This window comes from Brachycentrus maculatus, unplaced genomic scaffold (genome assembly GCF_059751285.1).
Source record: "Brachycentrus maculatus isolate JH-2025_06_01 unplaced genomic scaffold, ASM5975128v1 h1tg000462l, whole genome shotgun sequence".
Classification (NCBI taxonomy): Eukaryota; Metazoa; Arthropoda; class Insecta; order Trichoptera; family Brachycentridae; genus Brachycentrus; species Brachycentrus maculatus.
Window position 1 is genome coordinate 192,501 of NW_028281209.1, and position 27,500 is coordinate 220,000.

At 30.9% G+C, this 27,500-nt stretch overlaps 1 protein-coding gene across 2 annotated transcripts in view; it reads left to right on the forward strand.

Moving 5' to 3' along the window:
* Positions 1 to 27,500, forward strand: part of LOC148302313 (prolactin-releasing peptide receptor-like) — a 162,771-nt gene that overhangs the window by 87,434 nt on the left and 47,837 nt on the right. For both annotated transcript variants that reach the window (XM_088271799.1, XM_088271798.1), the window contains exon 3: positions 14,828 to 16,567. In XM_088271799.1, the coding sequence (XP_088127925.1) occupies positions 15,228 to 16,556 (1,329 nt within the window). In that variant the 5' untranslated portion in view covers positions 14,828 to 15,227 and the 3' untranslated portion in view covers positions 16,557 to 16,567. The remainder of the gene's footprint in view (positions 1 to 14,827; positions 16,568 to 27,500) is intronic.

Below are 27,500 nucleotides of genomic sequence, written 5' to 3' on the forward strand. Positions count from 1 at the left end.
TTTAAAATAAAAACTGTGGAGAAAATTCAGTTTTGTAAACAAGTATTTGCGCACACTCCAAAAGTTAGTTTTTATTTTGAAAAAGATTTTTCAACTGCATTTTGTAAAGCTATAAATTTAACGAGTTGGCATTTGAAATTTAACAGTCATTTTAACTATCTCTCAAATGGATTCATCGGGCCGATTAATAAAACGCCTGGCAAAGTGGACATTAGCATTTTGTTGAGAAGCTCAACTTGTATCGCGGTAGGATCGAGTGAAATTGATTTCTGGTCTGAAGCCAACAAAAAGCACATTATTTCCTAATCTTCGCCATTAGTCCCAACTGAAAGTCTGCTGTGAATGGTTCTAGCTTCGAGTTGCCACAAAAATAGCACGGATTCTCCCACATTCATAACACACGCAGGGGAGATTTCGTGAGAAATCTTTTTTTGTTAAAAGAATAGATTTTTTTTCATCATAATAAATTTATTTGCATTTTTGACATCTCAACATAGATGAAGAGCAATCTGTAAATCTGGATATTAACAGTTCTCAAAGATTGTCAAAGACTGGTTATAAGATCAGTTGAGACATATTTTAACCAGCCTACATGTGAATTTCGTGAATACCACTCACAAATAATTGTTGTCTTTTAACAAAGGCAACCAAATAAAAAAATCCGGAACGCAATATTTTCTCGTTATCTCAAAATATCGAATCACGCACATGAATCTCATATTTAAGGTATCACTAACCATGAATATCAGTATTACTAATTAAACCACCAATAATTGATAGTATAAATATTGGAAAAACAAAATATTAATGCAAATTTTATATAGTAACATTTATTTTGAGATGCTCTCTCTCGCTTTAATCCTCCTTCTGTCTCTTGCATAACTTTACTTTACTCTTTACTTTTTTATGTTACCCCCTTTTTTATAATTTGAAATATTTATTTAAATAATGACACAAAAAAAAACGTAAATTCAAGTCTTTTTCTAACCCTTATACGCTCCCAATGGTGCACAGGGCGTCATATCAACATAATGTTATCTTGATGTTTTTCTTTAATTGCACGAAGGCAGAGTGATCAGCCGTGCGCTTGAGGCGCTAGAGGTCCAGGGTGATGAATAAATGTAAAAGTAGAATCCAACCATATTTATTTTGCCCCCCCTGGGAATTTGGGACCTCAAACATGGTAGCCAGATGCGCTAACCATTACACTACGAAGGCCAAAAATAACACCTAATGTAAAGTATACAACTTTAGTGCATAGTACTTTCACATTACTACTGTAAGTCTTCATTTTCCACGAAATTGTTTGGATAAAGCTATTGAAATATTGATATATTATAAAGATATTGTTTTACAGCCGATTTAAAACCTCTTACTTCCTTTGATGACGACCATAATAGTGTATGTTTAGAAGATGCTGACGTCATCCTTTCGTACACCTTCCCTATAACAATTAAGATCAGGATTATATTTTACGGTTTCTTGAAGGGACTATTTATTGTGTATGGCTTAGGGGCCACGTCCACCCTTATCACATCAATGGGGCTACCATTCTATATCAAAGCCCCTCCCACATCCCTACAATATGTGTTTTCAGAATTAATACAATTTCATCCCCGTTAAAATTCTCCTCGTCTTACACTAAAGGTATTTACTTTGGAAAAGTCTTATTGGAGTCTACTTTTAAGAAATAGGAAGGAAAACAAAAAAAACACGTATATATATAAACATATCTTCTTCGTTCTTCTAACCCTTATCCAATGGAACATGGGATACTGCATCGTATTGGCGCAGTGTTACTTGTTGTTAGTACTTATACAAAGGCAAGGTGGTCACTCCTTTACTTTCAGTGAACAGTCCAGGGTAATATTAATTAAATATTTGAGTGAAAAATTACTGATATTTATTTTCAATCCCCCTCCCTAGGAATACATATATTGTATGTATGTATACATATATTGTTTGTACGTATATAATACAGGTTTTTCTCTTCAAATTGAATGTCTTACAAACCAAATTGACCATTCGACATTCGATTAATTAAATTGGACGTTTTACAAAACAAATTTGACGTTTTATTGTATTCAATAAAAAAACTTAGAGTTTTTAAAAATATATTTAAAAATGTATTCAAAGATGTATTTTTTGAATAATTTTAAACAAAGGTACGTTACAAATTACAAATCATTTAAGCGACTTTTCTGCAGGTGAGAAAATGGGAAAGAATGTTTAAATATAACATTTAAATATTTTACAAATTCTTTGTAATATATTTCTCACGGAATATTCTTAAATCCGTTTTATTCTTCTTCCGAGGACCATTTCTGCTTACATATTTATATAATCGTACCCACACTAAAACCAGATAAGTGCTTGAAAGCGTGGCTCGGAATAATCGTATAAAGATTTAGGGTAAACTATAAGATAAACTTTTACTTCCCAATACTATTTGGGAGACGGTCCAAGTCTATCTGTGAAACTCAATATTGTGTATTTACATAACACTGTACGTATGTTTATATGTGTATACTGTGTTAATGAAAAAAAAACTTGGAAATGATTAAGGAAAACCGAATATTGTCCGCCTCCGTAGTGTAATGGTCAGCACGCTCGGCTACCGTTCTGGAGGTCTCGGGTTCGATTCCCAAGGGGGGTAAAATAAATATAAGTGATTTTTTCACTGTATTCAATATAACCATGGACTGGTACCTGAAGCGGAGGGCTGATCAAGATAACACTGCGTTTATATGACACAGTGCCCTATGCACCATTGGGGTGCGGATAGGGGTTAAAAAAAATTTTAAAGCTTTTTTGAAATTACTTGCAACAAATTAGTCTTATAATTTTCATATTATTTTTTGACGTCTCATCAAAGATGAAGAAGAATATGGAAGTCTGGGCATTTTCGGGGCTGACGACCGTCATAGGCTGGTTGAAGTGATCACTTTACACACGTGTAATATTCACCAATCCTTCCCATTATTGACAACGACACTACACAAATTCTTGGAAGTTCTATATATATATGAACCAATTTTGAAACATTGTTCTTGAATCACTAGAATTTCACTATAGACATCTATTGGTAAGATGCATTTAAACAAGTATTTGGACAAACTCAAAATGTTGTAAAAAATTATATTGTCGCTCGAAGGTTTTGGCTATGGATGCATTTGCAAATAAATTGCAGTTCCAACAAAAAATTTAGTATAAAAACACAAATCTAAGTATGGATTTCATTTAAATAAACTTTCCCAATCCGCGTATAAGCGGTTTACTTTTGTTTGGATACTGGTCCACCAAAAATAAAATGAAAAACTTTCTCTAAGCTCCTAAATAGATTTCAAGACCCCTCTTGAAATCGGTTGAAGAACTATCTCATGTGTTGCTGTATTGTTTATTTATTGTTCAATGTTTATCTTCTAATAATATTAATACTTATCAGTTTAAAGTTAGGTGGGTATATATCCCCAAAGAAGACAAGCTTGACAAAACCGATCGGAAAAATATTAAAAATACAAATAATTAAAAAAACGAAATTTGAGTTTAGTTATTTCATAAAGTCTTTAAAATGTACCTCAAAGTATCAGTAAAAATAATCAAGAAAATACTAACTGTTTCTGCTTATAAAATGTATAAATCAACGTACAGTGCAGCTTTGGACCTTCTAAAACAGCTGTGCGCTCCAGACACAAACATACGTACACATACACACACACGCACACATACGCACACACACACACACACACACACAAACACACACAAATACACACAAACACACACGCACTTGTAACACAACCCTCCCATCAGATAATGAGTCTTCCACTCAAGTATCTTGCGATGCGTGTTCAACAAGACTGCGAATAATAATTACAAGCCAAATCCTAACAAACACAGTAAGTGGATGACGCAATTGGAGAGGAGCCATTTTTAAAACCGTTAAATCTATTATTTATGGTAAATATTTGAACGGTAATTGGTTGTACAAAACAATGTCTTTCAGTTTGTGCAGTAAAACGTACGCAAGAAAGCGGTTAGAATCAAATTCTCGGCGAGTTTATTTTTTAATTCAAATAAATAAACACCTTTGTGAACAATAATTTGGGAGGAAAATTCCGGGAATTTTGTCTAGAAATACTCGAGCGAAATATCTGAACAGCTTTGATTATTTAGATAAATTTAATGTTCAAATAATCGTTGCTTTTTGCATTCTTTGGTGTTTGTTCTCGTCTTTGATTCTCTTTGAAATATTTTTTCGTATAACTGATTCCTTATATTTATATATTTGTTTACAAACGAGAAAATAAAATACGGTTTTTTCAAAAAAATAATTCTTCAGACACTCATTCTATTCTAATGTAAAAAAAAATAAATAAAATACTGGTGAATATCGAATATCACCAAATTTAATGAAAAGTTAAGTAACGCTATTTTTCACCTTGCTTGTATAATGCGCGGTTGTTATTAAATTAAAAGTTTTTTTTGGTGAAACGATAAAGAGAGATTAGTTGGCTGTAGTCGATTATCAACAAAAAATCGAGTTTTTGGTGAATCACTATTAACTAAGCTAACTCTTCAATTTCTTGAAAATAAATTGCGAAAAGGTTTTTCTTCTGAATTGGTATTTTCTCAATCAAAAATATTCAATTCTTTGAAACAAGAATCATGTTTGATATTGTCATTGCAAACCGTAATTGCCGTCATAATGAATTATATACATATATATATATATATATATATATATATATATATATATATATATATATATATATATATATATAAGTATATATATATATATATATATATATATATATATATATATATATATATATATATATATATATATATATATATATATATATATATATATATATATATATATGTGTATCTTTACTTCACGATAAGTTGGATAAACAGTTTTCTTAGTAACAGGTCATTCTATATTTTTGTAACGATTTTTGAGATAGACAATGAAACGCATTCAAATTATACCTTGGTTTACATTTCAATGAAAAATGGCATATGATTCAAAGCAAAACATTATAAAAAATTACGTTAAAGCATATTCAAAATTATTTCAAATGCGTAAATCAGGTTGTGTATTATTTTTATTTAAAAATAAATCAATTAGAAAAATACCTTAGAAAATTGTAATTATTTTTTGTCTGACTTTTTTGTTACTGGATAAACACACATTTACGCGATGAAGAGTTATTTACATGCAAACATTTCCACATGGTCACTACGGATGTGCCTCTGGAACATTTCCGACTGATGTTTGGCTGTTCGCTGAGTGATACATTGTCTGTTGCTTGATTACTGACAAATGTGTTTCCGCTGAGCGAAAACACGAAATGACGCAAAGTGCAATGGATTGAGAATAAAGTTTGAGAGCAATCATCTCTTCCTATAAAATTCTGTATTTTATATTGCAGTATAAAACAGCGTTTATTTAGTTTTCTTCCAATTTTATTTTATTTGACCGGTGACCGGGTTTCATGTTTACTGACATCATCAAACTGGTGGGAGGCCAGATGAAATTCTTTATTATATACACAACAAGACAGGGATTGTAAACCACGATTTTTTATTATTTTTTACCATATGAATTCAAATGGATTTTGAATTTAATTATATTATTGTATTTTACTGATAATTACATTTAAGTTATTTTAAATACAATGTCGTATCAATTTTACTATTAAAATGGTTTTTGTAGGCATATTTAAACAATGTTTAGATGAATCTGGAACCTTTGGTATACAACTCCTACTGCACATTTGTATGAGGAAGACCCAAGAAAACTTGGTATTATTAAGTATTTCAAATACTTGAAAGTAGTCAGGTCAGGAGTTGGAATAATCGACGTGTATATGTATGAGAATATGTATAAATGAGAGGTGAAAATTGTGTGCAAAGACAGATTAGATTTCACATTCTATTCTCTCTGCCTACCCCCGCGTGGAAACGGCGAGATGGTAATTAAGTTAGTTAATTAAGTTCGGTGCTCTCTGAAATATAATTTTTTTGCCAGTTATTTTTTATCGACATTAGATTTAAATATTATTTCTAAATTTTCTAATGTGTGTTTTAAAGGTAAATGTACATTTGTAGCATTGTTTTGTATTTTCCAGTATTTTTATATATTTTACAAATGTATATTTAATGTAGTGATATACTGTATTTTATTTTATTTTGTCCCCCTCCTTAGTGTAATGGTCAGCACGCTTGGTCACTTGGAGGTCCAAATAGAGAGGTTCAAATAAATATAAATGATTTTTTCACTCTGATAATTATTCAATATTATCCTGGTCTGATACCTGAAGTGGAGGGCTAGTCACATTTCTTTCATGTGTGACCTACACTTGCAAGGCAAAATTTTAGGAACTAAAAAGTAAAAAATACATATTTTAAAGGTAAAATGTAATCACAAATTTTACTCTGAATTTATCAAATAGTTTTATTTAAATGTGTACAATTTTTTTTTTCATAAATGGATCAAGATAACACTGCGTTTATATGATACAGTGCCCTGTGCACCATTCCAAGGGTTGGAAGACATTTTAAATTTTAAAAAACCAATTTTAAAAAGTTTGACAGCGTTACTTATGTTCCATTAAAAGTATGATTACCAAAAAATATGATTAGATATCTGATTTACAAAAAGGGTTGATAAAATTGTATGGAGGTTTTCGGGAAAACCCCTTTTATTTTGTACATTTAAGATGTACGATGGTTCGCATTTTTTGGACGCCACACAAGAGCAGATCGTGAAAGCTTACTATTAGGTCGGTGTACATAAAAGCTACCGGGTACATAGTAAGTGCATGACAACGTAAACTTGTAAATACGATAGGGGGTTAAGTGCATGGCAACCGTGGAACAGAATCCACTCGTTAACTTTATTTAATTATGAGTCATGGGTCCATTATCATCAATGAAACCCAATCGATATGGGCTGATTGGAGAGTATTGTGTAAGTAAGACATTAGGCAATGTTTGATAACAGAATTGTTTCAGCTGTCTTCTTCTTCTTCTCTCTTTCAATTTGTTGAGAAGAGAAAAACGAGAAAGTAGTAGTGGAAGTTAAGGTAAGGGAACTCGGAGTTAGATTCTCGTACTCGTAGAGCTTACATATGTTAACAACGTTTTGAGTGTGTCCAAATACTTAAATAAATCTGGATTTTCTCCAACTTTATAATGTGTTTATACACACAAGAGTTTGAGTAGTGTGGTTGTCAATCATGTATATAATTGATGAATGTTACACGCGTGTAAAGTAATCACTTATTCCACCCTATGACGGTCGTAAGCCCCGTCAATGCCCAAACTTCTTTATTCTTCTTCAGCTATATTGAGATGTTAAGAAATAATACTCACATAATAGTTATAAAAGCTACTTCTGATGTATACGAATCCATATAGGTCAGATTGACACATATCTATCTTTCTAGATTACAATAAACTTCAAACATATCTTATTCAAACCCTTATCCTCACCTGATGGTGCATAGGGCACTGCATAATATAATCGCAGTGTTATCTTAATCGTTAACACATGAAAGAAATTTGATCAGCTTCAAATCACCATCCGCTTCAGGTTCAGAGTTATATTGAATAAATATTATAGAGAAAAAAAATCATTCATATTTATTTGATCGTCCCCTGGGAATCGAACCCGGGAGCTCTAGTACGGTACTCTAGAGTGCTGACCATTACCATGAGTTGGTTAAATATCATCGTAAGATATCAGAATGATCGGGAAAAACAACGTTTTAATTTATAAAACAAGGCGGGATTTTAATTATTTTAGCTTAATTTTATAGTTGGGCAACAACAGCCGTTTTAACGACAAAGCTGTCGACATTTATTTTTTATCATCGTGCCAAGAGACATGTTTGTGTCAGATTTTACGTTCAGTTACCTTCAATTTGGTTTTTTGGATAACAAAAAAAAATACTGATAAAAGGTAGTAAGAAGTTTTCCGACTTGGAATTTCATCATAAAGGAAGCATTTTAAAATATTTCACCGAAAAAATCACAATAATAAACAGAAATCCAAGAGAAAGTGACAAGGGTTGACATGTATGTAAAAGCATCCATCATTCTACGTTTTATATTGTGCTCACTTCTTTATTCAGGTTATCATTTTGGCGGATTTTTCTTATCATTTTGAGGGTGAAAATCATTTTATTTACACGTAAGTGTTGTAAATATTTTTCGAAATTCAGAATCAAACTCATTATTAATATATTTTCATCAAAATATATATTGAAAGCTCCCCGCAACCTTCCCTGTTCCGATTCTGGGGCTCTCAGCTTTCTGTCAGACCTACACTTGCAAGGCAAAATTTCAGGAACCATCAAGTAAAAAAATAAATATTTAAAAGGTAAAATGTAATTATAAATTTTACTGTGTTTTTATATCAAATGAGTACAAATGAGTCACTTTGTTACAATATCTGTCCATTTTTAGTTTAAGTTTACTTGGTAAATACCACTTTTACTCAATTGAGAATGAGCCACGGGAGATGATCAAAGGAGAGCGACGTTCACACAACGATACAAAACGTTACTAAATAAGTGTCATAAGAAGTACACGTTAGACGCTATATATAAACAGCTGAGGTATCACGCGTTGTGTAAGTTATATTTATTATTGGGTTATGTGAATATTTACGTCAAAGATATGTTTCTCATATTTTAGTTTTTACAAACCATTATTACAAGTATCACCAATTAAAGTAACAATCATTGATGGTGTTAATGTTAATTTGTTTATTTATTTAAACTTCATGTACAGAGAACAAATATGACCTTAGCGGGCTTATGGTTAAAAAACAATATCTTCCAACTAACCGATAACAGACTAGTGATATTGGTCAAAATGTTTGATACCTTTTAAAGGTGTTTGCAATCAGAGGGTAGATAGTGCTTGAACATTAAAAAATCATAGATTACAAACTACTGCTGTATTAATTTAGCAACTACTGATAAGGTTTGATGGACAGTTAGGTTTCTAATAAAAGAAAGTAATGTCTTAGACTGTTTTTTAAATGTTGCATTTATATCATAGTATTTTTTCTGCAAATTTTGTATTGTTGCATTTCTCAAGAGATCTCTTTCTTTATCACGTGCACGGTGCTGCAAGCGCATTTTTTTAAAATTAAAAATGTGGTTCAATAAAAACATATGTTCGTTTTTTTCATCTTTAGTAAAAGCTCCCTTGTTGACAATATATTATATAACATTACCATTGGATAACTTAATCCCACTGTGACTTATTCCATCTATTTTATAGGGACTTTCTTTACGAGATCCCATAAAATATTTTTAAGTACTTAGAAGAAGTATAAGAATGCTTTGTTTAAAAAAACCACTTCAATAACAAGGCGATTTTACTGACCGAAATGATTTAAGTAACAATTCCTATTTGAACTCATTGAATGTAAATATAACTATTATTTTTCTTTATGTTTTCATGAATAACAACTTAAACAGCACTTCACGAGCATTAAACTATACCATTATATCGCTCACTCCTTTCAACAACGTCATATATCAAAAATCGTAAATTTTCAGTTGTGCGGAATGCCCAAAAAATGTACTTTATCCCAGCAAAAGCGGCATATTTTAAACTTGAGATTTACCCGCTACAGGGCAGAAAGTGTTGTTTTTGCATTTTGATGAAAAGGTATTGTTTAATTATTTTTTATACATGCTCAATATTTTTGAAAAGGGGAAAAAACATTCAGATTTTATGTCTACTCTTTCGGAGAAGCGACTTGATGGTTAGTTAGTAAGCTTTTATGAATAATAAATTATCAATATATCCAACATGATATATGTACATCTGCACTAACGTTTGGTTCAACATACACTCGTATGTTTATTTTCCACGCTCTGTGGATACAATTTACTTCCCACCCAGTCGTTAATCTTTTTTGAAGTATTATTACATAGCAATATTTTAGGTGGTTGTCGGTTATTCCAGATTTATTTGAAGCTTCTTTTGGTGCAATTAATAAAGCGAATATTTCAAAATAGATCTTGAGTTATACTGAAAAATAAAGAATCATTTTTATGTGACTGAAATATCTCACAAACATGAAATATCTCACAAGCATGAAATAGTTTCCGCTCAATAAAAGCTTTTTCATCTCACCATAGATGTCTCTAGTGAAATTCTAGTGAATACAAGCACATATTTTGAATTTGAATATTTTTTATTTTTATTTAATTGATATGGTTATAAAGATTTTTTTCAATAAATAAAATTCATTTTCTAGACATTCTACTTTACGATCTTAAAATTAAAAACGCAGTTCTCTCCAATAAACAGACTTAGCTTTTGTGCTTAAAGAGGAACTTACACTTATTATTTATTGTTTATATTTGATGGTAATGTTATTTATTTTTATAAGTATTATTATTATTATTTTCTTTCTTAAATTAATACAAAATGCGATCTCACAGAAGAATGTGCGACAAAACGATGTATGATAGATGTGCGAACAGTAAAATAAGGAAGGAATGCAAAGCTGAGATAAGCATTATCGATAAAATTAAGAAATGTGTTTTGATATGGTTTGGACATGTAAAACGAATGAGTGAGGAAAGAACGGTAAAACAAATTTATGATGCGAATGTTATCGGGAAAAGAAGCAGAGGAAGACCGAGAAAAAACATGGCACAATCAGGTATGCCAAATACTTGAAAGTGGTCAGTAACAATCGGCGGGTATGTATTAGGAGATGCATGAACATATTCTCTCTGCCTACCCCTGCGGGGAAGTGGCATGATGGTTAGTTAGTTAGGTAGTTAGTTAGGTTATTGAAGTACTTGGTTTCCAAATATTTCAAGTTCTGTCGGAATTGTATGGTATTTAATTTTGGTATTGTAAAATCATGTTTTTATCTCGAAGATAAACTACACATACAATATATTTATAAGAACCAAGACTTTGAGTAGTGTGGTTGTCAATCATGGGTAGAATTGGTGAAGTTACACGTGTGTTAATACCCAGACTTCCATATTCTTGTTCATCTATGTTGAGATGTCAAAAATAATTTAAAGAATGAAATGAATCTTGCAACGAACATAAATTAAAAAGTAAAAACAATAAATACATTCTTATGGAGATTTCTATCTTCAAATTAAATTCAAAATTCCAATAATTTTATTACTTTATTTAGCAATTTAATTTAAATTTTATGTATGGAGAAATGAAAACTTTTAAGTCAATTTTCTTTTCATTATTTACAGTCAGCTTAAAAGCCTAAAAGATACTTGAAGTGCCGCATTATTTAAAGTTTTATAATATCTTAAAATCACATTATTCTTTTAAGATCAGTTGGTGAAATTTCAGTGGATCATTTGTCAACAAAATATCAGAGTATAGGTTTTCTTATAATGAAACACTTATTTTATAAGCATGCCTTTTTTTGTCATTATTTAATTTTATTGCTTTACTTTTTTACTAGTTTATAAAGTTAATTTATTTTATTTCGTTTATTGGCTCGGCAGTCACTTTGTCATAATATTTAAACATTTCAAATTCCACGTGTTTCGATGCATTTTGCATCATTTTTAAACACCGAGAATTTAAAAAGACGCGCAACGCATTAAAACACATTTCATAATATTCATTCAAACCCTTATCCGCACCCGCATGATGCATAGGGCACTGGATCATATAAACGCATTGTTATCTTGATCGTTTACACATGAAGGAAAGGTGATCAGCCCTCCGCTTCAGGTACCAGTCCAGGGTTATATAGAATAAATATAAGAGTGAAAAAATCACTGATAATTATTTGACCCTCCAGAACGGTAGCTGAGTGTGCTGACCATTACACTACGGAGGCGGACAAAATAGTATCAAAGATTTTGAGAAATATTTGTTTTTCTCAACTGTAGTTTAAATTTCAAAAAAAATATTCTGATTGAAGCATAAATAAAGCTACTTAAATTTGAGTAGGATAGTTGTCAATTGATTGTATTTTTTTCTGCCTATGACCATGGGTAGAATTGTGAATGTTTTATAATGTAAACGCTTATATAATGCGTTATTGATAAACTAAATTTTTTTAATTATAATTATATCTACATATATAAATTCTTAAAAATAACAATACCAACAATTGTATTTAGCTATAAAACATTAATTCATTACCATGCCAATAGATTCTTCCTTTCCCAGAAATTAAATATAAGGGTACGTACCTACATCCGCATTAGTTACTGTTGTCTCCCATAAATTATTGCTGCACATGTTAAAACTGTTACTTTGAATTGTAAAGCGACATAAGGACCGTCAGTTCATTTAATCTTCACATTCGTTTGAAAATGCCATAACTAGGCGAAACAATATTAATTTTCGTGATTTTTAAAAATAAAATACAACCTAGTATAATTTAAATTTGATGCACTAACTTTGTGATTTTCCGTTTTATAATTAAAATTTTACATACCTCCAATTACAGGAGTTATTTTCATATTATTTTTTTGACATCTCATCAAAGATGAAGAAGAATATGGAAGTCTGGGCATTTACGGGGCTGACGACCGTCATAGGCTGGTTTAAGTGATCACTTTACACACGTTCACAAAATAATACTTGTTCACAAAATCCAGATTTTGTGAACAAGTATTTGGACACACTCAAAATGTTGTAAATAAATTATCTGGTCAAATTATAAGCTTAATAATAAAAATGAAAATGGTATTTTCTGGCGTTTCTCATGTGTGTGATTATGATCCAGGATTCGGATCTCACATACTAATATAAGAGTTTCTGCTTTATAAAAAAGCTTCTTTATATCTCACCAGTAGATGTCTCTAGTGAAGTTCTAGTGATTCAAGAACAAAGTTTCTAAATTGGTTCATATATATAGAACTTCCAAGAATTTGAGTAGTGTGGTTGTCAATAATGGGTAGAATTGGTGAATGTTACACGTGTGTAAAGTGATCACTTAAACCAGCCTATGACGGTTGTCAGCCCCTTAAATGCCCAGACTTCCATATTCTTCTTCATCTTTGATGAGATGTCAAAAAAATAATATGAAAATAACTCCTGTAATTAGTATTAGTATTTGGACATACTCAAAATGTTGTAAGTTTTCATTTAAATCAACCTATGAGGGATTCTAAGACTTCTATATTCTTCTTCTTCTTTGTTGAGATATCAATATAAAATCTTGATGTAATCCAGATATACAAACTCATATCACGTTCTAACCTAACTTTTGGATTCTGGAGCTTAGACCTGTCTAATTTATGTGTTTTGCAATAAAATTGATTCATTCCACCATCAACAAGCAAACTAGATCGAGAATTTATTGGTATTTATTGCCGATAGAGAAAATTTAGAGCAAGTTTTGGGGATTGATGGCAATTGTTGAAATGGGTTTCCAACACATTGTTTATGTTTTCTTTCTAGTCTCAACGCTTTGGAGAGTAATCGACTATAAAATTTTTGCGAAAATTTATTTTGGTATTTTCAAAATAAACTTCCTGTAATTTAAGAAAGTTTTCTGCTCGAATGAAATATTTTATACTCAATTGAAAAAAAAAACATTTGTACGTTGAATATTCTAGTTTCTGATACTTAAATAAAATAAATAAATTTCCGTTTTATAATAAATAAAGAAATTTGTCGAAATGAGACAGGTTATGTTCCCGTGGTTAGTGTCGCGGACTCTTAAGTCAGAATTTCTGAGTTTGAACCCACTCTACTACAATTTGATACCTTTTTTTAAAATAATGAAACGCTTAGGCTCACAGAAATAGCATAAAATTGAAATATTTGTGCAAGTAATAAAAACACAAATATTTCTCATTTTTTAAAAATATGTAATGACAATAGTTTTAAAAAATATATGTCACCCTCATACGTACACAACAATGCATAAGGCACCGCATTAAACTGACGTAATCTTGATAGTTAATGATATGAAGATAAGATGATTAGCATTGAACTGAATGTACCTAACAGTGGAAATATTTTTTTGAAAATATTCAAGGATAGTCAAAGACGTCTTGTTCCATAATCACACTCCCTAACACTTAAGTGTAGAGGGAAATGTGCAAAAGGGGGGTGGCAATAAAATTTAAATAATTTTTTTCCTTACTTTATGACTCCAAAAAACGTTTGGACGATATATATTTTTATTTTATTTATGATTTTGACCCAAACTTAGCACGCAAGAGAAATTGTGAAATGGAAACACGTTTTTATCTTTACAAATAAACATGAAACCAAATATTTTCATAAACTCTTAAAAAAATAAAGAAATAGAATATGTTTTTATATTAAAAGCAGAAGAAATAGAATGATTTCCAAAATAAGGTAAAATAAATTGGGGAGAATTTTATGCATTATATCTTATTGGATACACTTTGTTGCGTCTCAATAATAAGATCGTCCATTTGAGTATCCCTTTCAATACATTTGTAAACAGCTATGTAGTAACAATGCGCCGTACTAAATATGAATCATAAAAAAAAATATAATAAAAACACTTATTCTTTACTAAGAAAATGATGTTACATGCGTGCAATCATAATTTACGAAAAAAGGTTGCCTCGATATCTCAACAAAGATGAAGAAAAGATACGGAAATATGGGTATTAACAAGGCTTAGGACTTGTTAAAGGCTGGTATGACTGATCACTTTATACGCGTGTAACATTCAAATCAGTCCCCTAGAAATTGAACCCAGGACCTCCAGCACAGATGCCAAACACGCTCACCACTGCACTACTGTGAATACCAATGAATAACTTTAATGATTGTAATACTAATTGAATGTTTTTTTTTGTTGCAGAATACCAGATTACTTCGAAAATTGCTCTGCACACTCATCACGACAACATCGATCCTAATTGACAAAAAGTGATGCTGATAAAAAATAAACTCATTACAAGTTTTTCGATTTCAAAAAATAAAAATAATATGAAATGAAAAACGAGTGTTATAAATTTTGTAAAGATAAAGCATTTTAATTAAAAAATGGGTTTTTATCATATTCCTCTAAAAATAATTATTTAAAACTTCTCAAGCCATTTACTTTTTTAATTAGCAAAGTTTTTTATGTGACTCGCGTAAACATGACAAGGCTAAGTAAAAATAACAATCAGCGTAAACCTACTCCTTAAAAAGATTAAAATGATTCCTCTTAAGGGTTGAACAGTTCTAAAATAAAGCTTTAATCCCAAGTGAGAAATATGACGGGAACCGTGGGGTGGGTGGACCTCAGCACCCCTTCCCCCGACCATACCTCCCTGGGACTCGGGTTCCTAGAAACAAGCACCACCCCAACATCAAACGCCACCAAGGATGATATAATAGATAACAAATTCGTCCAAGTCATCTTTTGCCTTCTGTATACCCTGATCTTCGTCGTTGGTGTCTTCGGAAATGTTCTAGTTTGCTATGTGGTTTTCCGAAACAGGGCGATGCAAACTGTTACCAATCTGTTCATCACCAATCTTGCCCTCTCCGATATACTATTGTGTCTGTTAGCTGTGCCGTTTACTCCTCTGTACACGTTCTTAGGAAGATGGATCTTCGGCAGATTACTCTGCCACGTCATGCCCTACGCTCAAGGATGCAGCGTATATATCTCCACTCTCACCCTGACTTCCATCGCCATAGACAGGTTCTTTGTCATCATCTACCCATTCCACCCGAGAATGAGGCTGACCACCTGCATCTGGATAATAGTTTCCATATGGATGTTTTCCTTGATGGTGACATTCCCTTACGGTTATTTTATGGAACTCGAATGTGACCATCTCACCAACACCACCTTCTGCGAAGAAGCTTGGCCTTCAGAAAAATCTAGAAAGATTTTCGGAGCTATGACAACAACAATGCAGTTCCTCTTGCCTTTCCTCATAATCGCTTTCTGCTACACGTGCGTATGCCTAAAGCTTAATGACCGGGCCAAAGCTAAACCAGGATCTAAAAACACTAAAAAGGAAGAGGCTGACAGAGATAGAAAGAGGAGAACAAATCGGATGCTGATAGCGATGGTGGGGATATTTGGCGTTTCATGGCTTCCCTTAAACCTCATCAACGTATTCTACGATTTTTACATACCAACTGTCAATTGGTCTCTTTACTTCCTATGTTTTTTTGTAGCTCATTCGGTGGGCATGTCTTCTACGTGTTACAATCCATTTTTGTACGCGTGGCTGAACGAGAATTTCCGTAAGGAGTTTAAGCAAGTGCTCCCGTGTTTCGACCCTTCCTCTATGTGGAGGGGAAACACGCAGACCGGAAGAACTGGCGGATACAACAGATCCGAGAAGACATGCAACGGAAACAATGAGACGATACAGGAGAGCTTACTACCATCCTCCATACACAGGGTGCCGTCGGTCAAAGTAGGGGGAGAAAGGAAGGAGAGCAGGGTGGAGGTGGAGCAAGTGGTGTTGGCAGTCAGCGCCTCCTATACTCCTCACGGAGAAGCCGTTAGACTTCATCTCATCAGTGAAGTTACGCCAGCTTGCCACAACATGACTTTGAAATCACCGCCACCTATCGTCTAAATTAGGATACGGTAAGTTCAACATATCTTTAAAAAATTTATTTATTGGCTTATAACCCGTCAAGAATGTGGGTATTTTTTTAAACTTTTCTTTTTTTCTTGATAAGATTAAAATATTAACAATCATATTCGGTGTCAATAAAAAATAAAAAGGTAAGTACCATAGAAAAATTAGCTCGACGTTCGATTGTGAAACTGGCGACCGGGTTTGATTCCTGCCTATCACAAAATTAATTCAAGAAATATTCATTTCTAATTAGTCTGGGTGTTTGCGTTGCATTTTTTGCAGGTACTTTTCCTGCTTTTACTACCCTACTAGCTAACAAGCTTCTGAACTTTGCAGATATATTATACTTAAAAAAAATAGTACAAAATCAATTGCTATAAAAATCTAAAGTTCAACTAGTTGTTTTTTTATGTATGACGACACTGTATTGACAAAACGCATGTTATATTTGATTTTGAGTTTGTAATTATTGTCCAATTTAAAATACATTTACCAAGCCCACTTGTAATTCAGATTTTGGATATTGTGAAGTTAAACAAAGTATTTTATTTTTTTCGTTTTGAAAATTGATTTATTTTTTTCTCTTAGTAAAGGAAATCTTTCATCTTTTCCAATAAATTTCACTATCTCCAATAATTTTGTACATTATCCCTCTTGAAAAATAATAGTTTCTACAGCGTGGGCATTCACAAGGTTCTTCATTGATATTCATTGACTTATAAATTACTTTGCAATATTTCTGATGAATTTATAGGGTTACGTTACAACTTTACATATTGATTGAATATTGGCAAACTCGAGATGTACTTGGACGTATATTTTTCAGATAGAATAAATTTAAAAATAGAGTTAACTTTTTCGATCTGTTCTAATCTTTTGTTATTAATGACTTCACAAGATGTTGAAATTTATATTAATCATTGTATGTATTTGGAATATAACCTAAATTTTAGAATATAGGAAAAATAAATATAAATAATAAAAAAAATATTTTGACATAAATTTTTTGTTAAAAACTCCAGTACTTAAAAATTCATCAATTATAACCTACATGACAAGTCAGTTTATTGATTTGGCATCAACATTGTAGAATATCATGATGAATATACCATAATAATAAAACACTTGAAGTAAATTTGAGTTAATTAATTTACATATGACTAGTTTCAAGAACTAAAGAACTACAGTTGTTCTCATCAACGGTTTTTTTCACTTGTTGATGAAAAGATTTGTATTTTTCAAAACTAATCAAGTTCACATTTAAAAAAAACTGTGGTCTCAGTGGTCTCATACATAAACATGATTAGTCTTAATTGTTTTTATTAGTACAGAGAATAATATTTTAAATAGAAGATAAAAAAATATATAATCCAATATTAATTTATATTTCTGTATTTTTTTCTTACATTTTTAAAATTTAATTCAAAATTACTGAAGACTTCCCAAAATTTCAATTGAATTAAGTTCGTTAAATGAGCATTTTTCGTCATTAGATTTTACATTTTGTAAAATGTTTTACTTATTGAACTTTTTCTTTAGTATCACTGTCATTACTCTATTTTGCATGAGTTGCAACGTCTAGCGATAGACCTTATTTACTTAATACTGTAGCACAATAGTAATTAATATCATCATGCAGAAATTACTCTATATTTTTACACTTTTCAAATTTAAAAAAAAAAATTGTAGTTTTAATGCTACTTATACCCAAATAGGAATTAAACCTCTGACTTAGCTTTTATGAATGATGTTTTTTTCAAAATAAAATATTAAAAATATCACAGCGAATAGCATTTTATGAAAAAAGCGCCTTTTAAATAATACAAGTTTTATTTTATATTCAAAGTTACATTTTTCAATCAAAACGGATTAAATAAGTCGAATCAAATCAATACAAACACAAAAATACACCCTAGGTACGTGTAACTAAGATTATGAGATTATGCACAGAAAGCTTCTTTGGAGAGCTTTTCTAACGAATCTACCAATAGGTTTTTCTATGTAATCGTATTCGGGCACCGCAAAGGATACTTTGGTTCGCAGATGTGGTATGCGGTGTGAAACCAGAGCAACTTTGTTAATCTAATAGAATCGCTAGTTCGTTTTCAAAACAAAATCTTAATGGCATCGTCTCTGAATAGAACTTCGATTAATTTATATAAGAAAATAAAAACTTAAATTTTTTTCTACATTTATTTTATTTGACCAGTGACTGAATTTTGCCATTACAATCAAACTAATGGGAGGATACCAATAAAATTATGAAATATTTTTTATTTCAAGTTATTCCAGTAAAATCCCAGATCTATAAATTTATGTTAATTGATTCGACTGTTATAATGTGGAAATATTGATTCATTGTTGGTCACAATATAATTAAAGACAAATATTCATTTACTATGCAAGATTTAAATTTAATATTCTTTATCTTTACTTCAATAATTTCTTTAGGAATAAAATAACAAGTATATAGTTTTTCCACATACATTATATTTGACCAGTTTTCAGGGTTTCTTTGTTACTGATATCATCAGACTTGTGGGAAGCTAGACAAAATATTGTGTGATATAGCAGGGGTTGAAAACCATGATTGTATATAATGTTTCGGAGAATCTAAATTTATATGAAAGGAATTTTAAAATAAGAGAAAAAGATTTTTGAACCTCAATTAAAATAGTAATGTGTGTATTTGGAACTGTTGATTGACAACTTCTTATTTTTTTTGAAAAATGTGCAATAGGATTTATTAACCAATGGTTTCAAATTTACCCATATGATATTTTAATTTACATACAAAAATCTTTATCTTATAGTAAAAATTATATAAAATACTTCTAACAACCCTTACCATGGCATTTATTTATATTTCACCACTTTAATATGATTATAATTAACTACGTCAATTCATTAAATTTAAATGGTTTTCTAAAAAACATATCATAAACACATAACATAAACATAATTTTATCTAACATAACGCAATTCTATACTCCAATCTAATGTCGGTTACGAAGAAACCAAATTAAATGTGAAAAAACATATAATTGTTATTTTACAATATTTTATTATATGAAATGCAGTTCCACCGGACAAATACAAATTGTCAGTACAAAACATAAAAAAATCTATTTCATTTTAATTTATATTGTTTGACTACAGTTTGTTGATCCCCTTGTCCAAAGCGATTTTTTCCTTTGAAATTGAAAAACTGCTACACGATTTGGTACCATAAATCGCTTGCCAGATTGATTGATACCCGTTTTTATAAAGTGAAATTCGGATAAAGATTTGGTTGAGTCGGGGTGAATTTAACTATCTACATCAATTTTAATTAAATTTATATTTATAGACCCTAGACTGGATTGGCCTAGTGTGAATGACACTCTGCATAACTATTACTACTACTATCATCGCGCCGTTTCTGCAGGGGTAGGCAGAGGATGAAACGCCACTGTAGCTAAACTGAATATTTACGTCATTTCATTACGTAATTAAGTGAATGTCCATTTGACAAATTAATATCGTCTTAATGATCACGGTAAAAATGTTCGTCGGCAAAATGTTCGTTGGCATAATGCCTGTCGGCGAGATGTCAGTCGAAGAAATGTCCGTTGTAAAAATTTCCTTCGACATAATATCAATTGGCGAAATATCCGTCAGTGAAATGTCCATAGGTGAAATGACCATCACCAAAATGTCCGTCGGCAGAGGGTTGAACGCCTTTGTAGCTGAAATGATTATATGCGTAATTTCATTCCGTCAAATGTTTATTAAATGAAATACATATGTTTGACCATCGTCTAAATTCTTAGTGTTCGTTGGAAAAATTGCCTTCGGTAAAATTTCCGTCCGCCAAATGTCCGTTGGCAAAATGCCTGTCGGCAAAATGTTCGTCGACGAAATGTCCGTTATAAAAAATTCCTTCATCAAAATATCAATTGGCAAAATGTCCGTCAATGAATTCTCCATCGGTGAAATGACCATCACCGAAATGTCCGTCTACAAAATGTTTCTCGATTAGACTTCTGGCTACACGAGAACGTGTTGTTCAAAACACTTACCAGATCTTTTAAACACAACTATTTGAAGATAAACTGAAAATTTATAATATTTGAGTAAAATAATCGTTCAAATTGAAATGTTATTTAAAATTTTAAATCTTTTTTACAATTTTTAATAATTTCGTTAATTCAATGTTATCGAATTTTCAAGATCACTAAATAAAATTCAATAAATGACACAAAAAGCGGTTTAAATAATTAAGAAGTCTCATTTCACGAACAGTGTTTGAAGTTGGTAGAGAAAAAAAATATAATTCAAACAAAAAGAGCACATTGTTTCCATTTTATGGAAAATGCATAACCTGAAAAAACTTTTCAGTTTTCAGCCATTCGCTAACTAAGTAAACGAATGGTTGGCTGAAAATTTCCCGAGGGTCATTTATTTCATATTTTCATTGTTAAAATATATCGGGTGAGTATTTTTCGGGTCGAGTCAAATGATATTGTAAATGGAAGCGCTCTGCAAAACGTTTAAAACATTGATTCATTTTAAAGAGAATTTAAACTAACTAACCATCACGTCGTTTCTCGCAGAGGTAGGCAGAGTGAATAGAACGCCACACCGATTTGCCTTTGCAAACAATCTTTGCCAGATTTTTTAAAAATCTTTCTCTTCTACTTTCATACATTTTGTCATACATGGCCGCCGATTATTGCTGATTTTGACTTGACTAGTAACAAGTATATGAAATTTAGAACATTTTAAGTGTGTCCAAATACTTAATCATAAAATCTGGATTTTCTCCAATTACATGAGTTATTTTCATATTATTTTTTGAAATCTTATCAAAGATGAAGAAGAATATTAAATGAATAGTCAAATTAAAAGCTTAAATAATAAAAATGAAAATGATATTTTCTGGCGTTTCTCATTTGTGTGATTATAATCCAGGATTCCGACCTCACATACTAAAAAAAGGGTTTCTGCTCAGTAAAAAGCTTCTTTTCATCTCACCAATAGATGTCTCTAGTGAAGTTCTAGTGATTCAAGAACAATGTTTCTGAATTGGTTCATATATATAGAACTACCATGAATTTGAGTAGTGTGGTTTTCAATAATGGGTAGAATTGGTGAATGTTACACTTAAACCAGCCTATGACAGTCGTCAGCCCCGTAAATGCTTAGACTTCCGTATTCTTCTTCATTTTTGATGAGATGTCAAAAAATAATAACTACATGAAATACTTACATCATGCTAAGTTTTATCTCGATCTACCTCTACTTCTATTTTCAGCCACATTTGCCTTATAAATTTATTACTCTTTCTTCACTCATTTGTTCCACGTGCCGAAAACAATTTAAACACACCCATCATAATTTTATCGATATCGCTTGTCTAAACCTTGCAATCTTGCAGTATCTCAACTTTAGAACATTAATCATAATATATTGTTTTGTTGCACGCTGAATTTGCATTTCACCTACATTCAGTCTACTTAATTTTTATTTTTTTTGGATATTTATCTTATGAACTAAGAAAATATAACACCAGTCTGATGATGTCGGTAACGATGAAACCCGGTCGCTGGTCAAATAAAATTAAAGTGAAAAAGCTAAAAATATTGGTTTTAATCTAATAATATAATAAGAAAATATCGTTTACACATTTTTTCAAGCCCTTTAAATGAGGTGCGTCAAATGAGTCAAAAAACATGTTGAAATAAACTGATTTTTTTTCAATTTCCAAAACCTTTGTTCCGTATCATAACTTTACTACACCTTCGGGGCAGGTTGTCAATAATAAGGATATGTTATTATCCAGGAAGAGTGTATTCCAACCCATATGCGGCCTAGAGACGGCAATACAATCTCGTGAATTATTATGAAAACGAGAGAATAAAATCAAGCGAAACGAAATAATGAAAAAATCTCCCGCGATACGACTACTTGACCTTCACATAAAATCTAATGATATCAAGTTTGTTATGTTTGTTATTACACCTTTACACGCGCCTGTGATGGGTGACTTTTACGCTTTGATAATCAAAACGTAAAAACGTGATTTTACAACCAGAAAAAATAGAAAAAATCAAACTCGAGGTTTTTTCTTGTATAAAAAAGAACTTTTTATGATATACACTGAAATTTGAATTTATATTGCAGTTTTCAGGTAGACTAAAGCGTTCCGGGCTTAACAAGACTATAAATAAGCGAGCAGCTCTCACTCACTTTGCGTTATTCAAATGCTATTAGTAATATTATTTTGTAACTTCAGAATAATAAAACATTTTGAACACTCATTTTAATTATCAGGGAAAAATCTCCCTTCGTTGGAAAATTTTTAGTGCCTCGTTGTTGTGGTTAAAATCTCAGTACAGGGATGAAATTTCGTGCCTGAATAGGCTATGGTAGTTTTAATTAAAAAAATAGGGGGTTTGCGTTTCCAAAAATAAATTAAAGTGAGACCACAATAAATAAATTCTGTATTTATATATATATATATATATAAATATATATATATATATATATATATATATATATATATATATATATATATATATATATATATATATATATATATATATATATATATATATATATATATATATATATATATATATATATATATATATATATATATATATATATATATATATATATATATATATATATATATATATATATATATATATATATATATATATATATATATATATATATATATATATATATATATATATATATATATATATATATATATATATATATATATATATATATATATATATATTTATCTCAATTTTTTTTTTCGTATGCGTTAAGATCTAAATACATATTTTTTCTTAATAATGATGAATTTTAAGAAGTATAAAAAGAAAAATATATTTTTTCGTATTTTAATGAGCTATAAGTTATTTTTTTATAAATTAAAACAACTTTGTTTTTACCATTTTTTTATCATTTTTCAATTAAATTTAAGTAACAGTCCTATTTTTGATATTTTTCCAATTTCTGTTCCTAAAAATTCCGCACAGTAGGTTTTTGTGTGTGTTCTCCACTTTACGTATGCGTGCGCGGCTTCATACTGTTTTTGGGTTATTCCATTAGTTGTTATTTGGGGTTGCTATGCAATGCAAAATATAATAAAAATAACATTTAGGATTTTTTACTGAGTGTGTGGAAGTTTTTGGTAAGGGAATGTAATTAATATTAAGTATTTTAACGTTTTTAATGTTTTAGAATTTAATAAACCCTGATAATGACAAGGTGTTTGTCAAAACCGGTAGGTCAAAGTGTACTAATATTAAAAAGTGGTTAAAACAAAGTTGTTTAATTTTATAAAGTTTATAAATGTGCCTCTAAGTGTCTGCGAAAAACATTTAAGAAAATATAAGATTTTTCTGCGTCGTAATAATATAAGCAAAATAAAAAATATATAAGTGTACTTTAAAAATAAATTTGTCGCGTAAGCTTTCAATATGACAGAGAATATTTGACAACTGATGATAAAAAGGAGACGTTCTCAGTCAAATTCAATATTGACAAAAATAAACAGCAATTTCAGTGGAGGTTCCTCTGTCGTTTAGCATAACTGAGTTTTCCACCTGCTTTATACAAAGGAATGTGGTTGTGCTACTACACTACTTGGCCATTCTATGTTTGTTTTCTTCAAAATGAAATTTTCCTTTTTGTAACACATTTTCTGGAACGCCCTCTAAATCCTGACCCTTAACAAAATATCAACACTGCAAAAATTCAAATATATATATTTTCCTGAAAATTTGCCGTTGGCATTTGGGATATTTTAACACATTTTGATATCTCAACATAGATAAAGAAGAATATAAAAAATCTGTGTATTTACAGGGACTAAGACCTGTCATAGGCTGGTTAATTGATAATTTTATTCCCGTGTACTTTATTTATGTGTATTTTATATTTATAATGTGTATTTTATTCACCATTCTACCCATGAATGAAAACCAAACTACTCAATTTATTAGAACTCTTACATATATTCCAAATCTATTTCTACTTCTACTACCAATACGCTGTTTTGTCTGCAGGGGTAGGCAGAGAGGATGAAACGCCAAACTCTTTTGTCCTGACATACGCTCCCAGCTTCTTTCACATCCTTACATCTAGTCATATGTATATTATGTATCTCATGATGCTTTATGTTTGAGTTCACAAACATGGGAGCCATCTATGGTTAGTTTGAGGAAGCTTTCATTTTACGGAAACCTTTTATTTGGATGTTTGTAAGATTCTAATCGGATTATTTTATAAACTGATTAAAAAAAATTTGCAGCTCACAATTTGACTAGATTAGTTTATTGACAACATTTTTGCGTTTTTGGGTTCAACACATTCATATTTTTCTACATCAATGTTGAGATGTCGAAATGAAAGAAATAACTCTTGTGTAAATGTGGAGAAACCTATATTTGTGAACATACCCAAAAATGTTGTGATTATTTTCAAACGTTAACTTTTCACGTTTTTACTCTCAAAACATATATACATTAGAAGTGTTTAGTTAAAACAAGCTAGTACGAGTAGAATAATGCAGTCCTGAGCGCCCTAGTCATTTCTGCTTTACTCTTTTTCCTCTCCTATCTGAATTTAGTATTCCGACGAATTTGAAGGAACTAACTAACTAACTTACTAACTAACCATCACGCCGCTTCCCCGCAGGGGTAGGCAGAGAGAATAGAGCGCCACACCACTCTGTCCTTGCAAACATTCTTCGCCTCCTCCACATTCATGCATCTCCTCATACATACCCGCCGATACCATTTGGCATACCTGATCGTGCCATGTTTTTCTCGGTCTTCCTCTGCTTCTTTTCCCACAAACATTCGCCTCATAAATTTGTTTTACCGTTCTTTCCTCACTCATTCGTTCCACATGTCCAAACCATCTCAACACACCTTTCTTAATTTTATCGATAATGTTTATCTCAGCTTTGCATTCCTTCCTTATTTCACTATTCGCACATCTATCATACATCGTTTTGTCGCACATTCTTCTGAGAGATCGCATTTCGACTGCGTTCAGTCTACTTTCATCCTTCTTTTGCCAACTCCATGTTTCACTTCCATACATTTGAGTTGGAACCAGGACTCCGTTGTGCACTTACAGTTTAGCTTCCGCTGATAGGTTTTTATTTGCTATAGGTTTTATTTTTTTTGAAGGGCTAACATATTATCCAAGTGTTTTTCAGAAATTCACGAAATTTAAAAACAAAAAAAAATTCAAATAAGTAATTTTTTATCAAAGCTTATTTTTATATTTTTCATCCACTTACAAAGTCGTTGAATTCATAGAAAACTTAAAATGATGAAGAGATTTATTATTTTGGAGATATTTTTGACGTAAAAATGTTGTGAAAGTAACTTTGAAGATTACATAACTTTTGGTGACATATCGGAAAATATCGTAAGCGCCCAATATTTTTTTTTTTACAATTGTTTATGTTAATAAAAAAATTACAATAATATACCCTCACTGCGTTTTCCTGTGCTGAGGACACATTATATTTTAAAATGTGAGTTTAGTATTTTAGTTTTTTATTAAACTTTATTAATATAAATCTGTTTATGACATGTTATCAAATACGACATGGCTAAACTGAACGATCTAATTCAGATATATCCAACTATATCAAACGTCTATGAGTAGCTCTTCTATACGTCGTTTTGTTATTTATTGACTTTAAAAATAATGGATGCAGGTTATACTACTGAAAAAAATTATATAAAGTGTCGTATTATTTTTTGACATCTCATCAAAGGTGAAGAAGAATATGGAAGTCTGGGCATTTACAAGGCTGACGACCGTCATAGGCTGGTTTGAGTGATCAATTGACACACGTGTAACATTCACTAATTCTACCCATTATTGACAACCACACTACTCAAATTCTTGGAAGTTCTATATATATGAACCAATTTAGAAACCTTGTTCTTGAATCACTAGAACTTCACTAGAGACATCTATTGGTGAGATGTAAAGAAGCTTTTTACTAAGCAGAAACTCTTATATTAGTATGTGAGGTCCGAATCCTGCATTAAAATCACACAAATGAGAAACGCCAGAAAATACCTTTACATTCTTTCACCAGTATCACTTAAACCGGCCTATGACGGTCGTCAGCCCCGTAAATGCCCGGACTTCTATATTCTTCTTCATCTTTGATGAGATGTCAAAAAATAATATGAAAGTAACTCCTGTAATTGGAGATAATCCAGATTTATTGAACAAGTATTTGGACACACTCAAAATGTTGTATATAAAGTGTCGTTAATTTTTACTAATTCTTTTTAATTTAGAATGTTACGTATGCTTATATAAATCGATCGACGTATGCTTATATAAATTAACATTAATCTGGAAAAAAGGGAATGTACGAGGAATTCTGTGTATTTATTGAGAGTTTCTTTCTTAAATAAAATAATATTTTCCTGAATGTTGATTACGAGGGTTTGTCAGGAAAACGTAGTTTTTTCCCTTTTTTTTACTAGTGTGACGAATTTACCGATTTTATTTTCAAAGTCAATTTTCTACTCCGAAAAACAGTGTTATTTATTTTGTTTTGATGTGATACATCACTGTTTTTGAACAGTTTATATAAAATAAATGATAAATGAAAATCATATTAAAAACCGTTTAAATCGATGTCCTTAACAATGTTTTTTTTTACAGAATCGTCATTGTCAAACAAAATAATGACCTCTACATAATATTGGTGTCAACTTGATACGTTCCGTCTATCGTTTTAAATCGTAAAGATGGAAGTCTGATCATTCCGCGGCTGGCATTTGGTTGATTTAAGTGATAATTTTATGCACTTGTGTAACGTTCACCATTCTGCCCATTATTGAATATCTAAATTGCATGTAATTAAAAAAGTGGTGTTTATATATATATTTC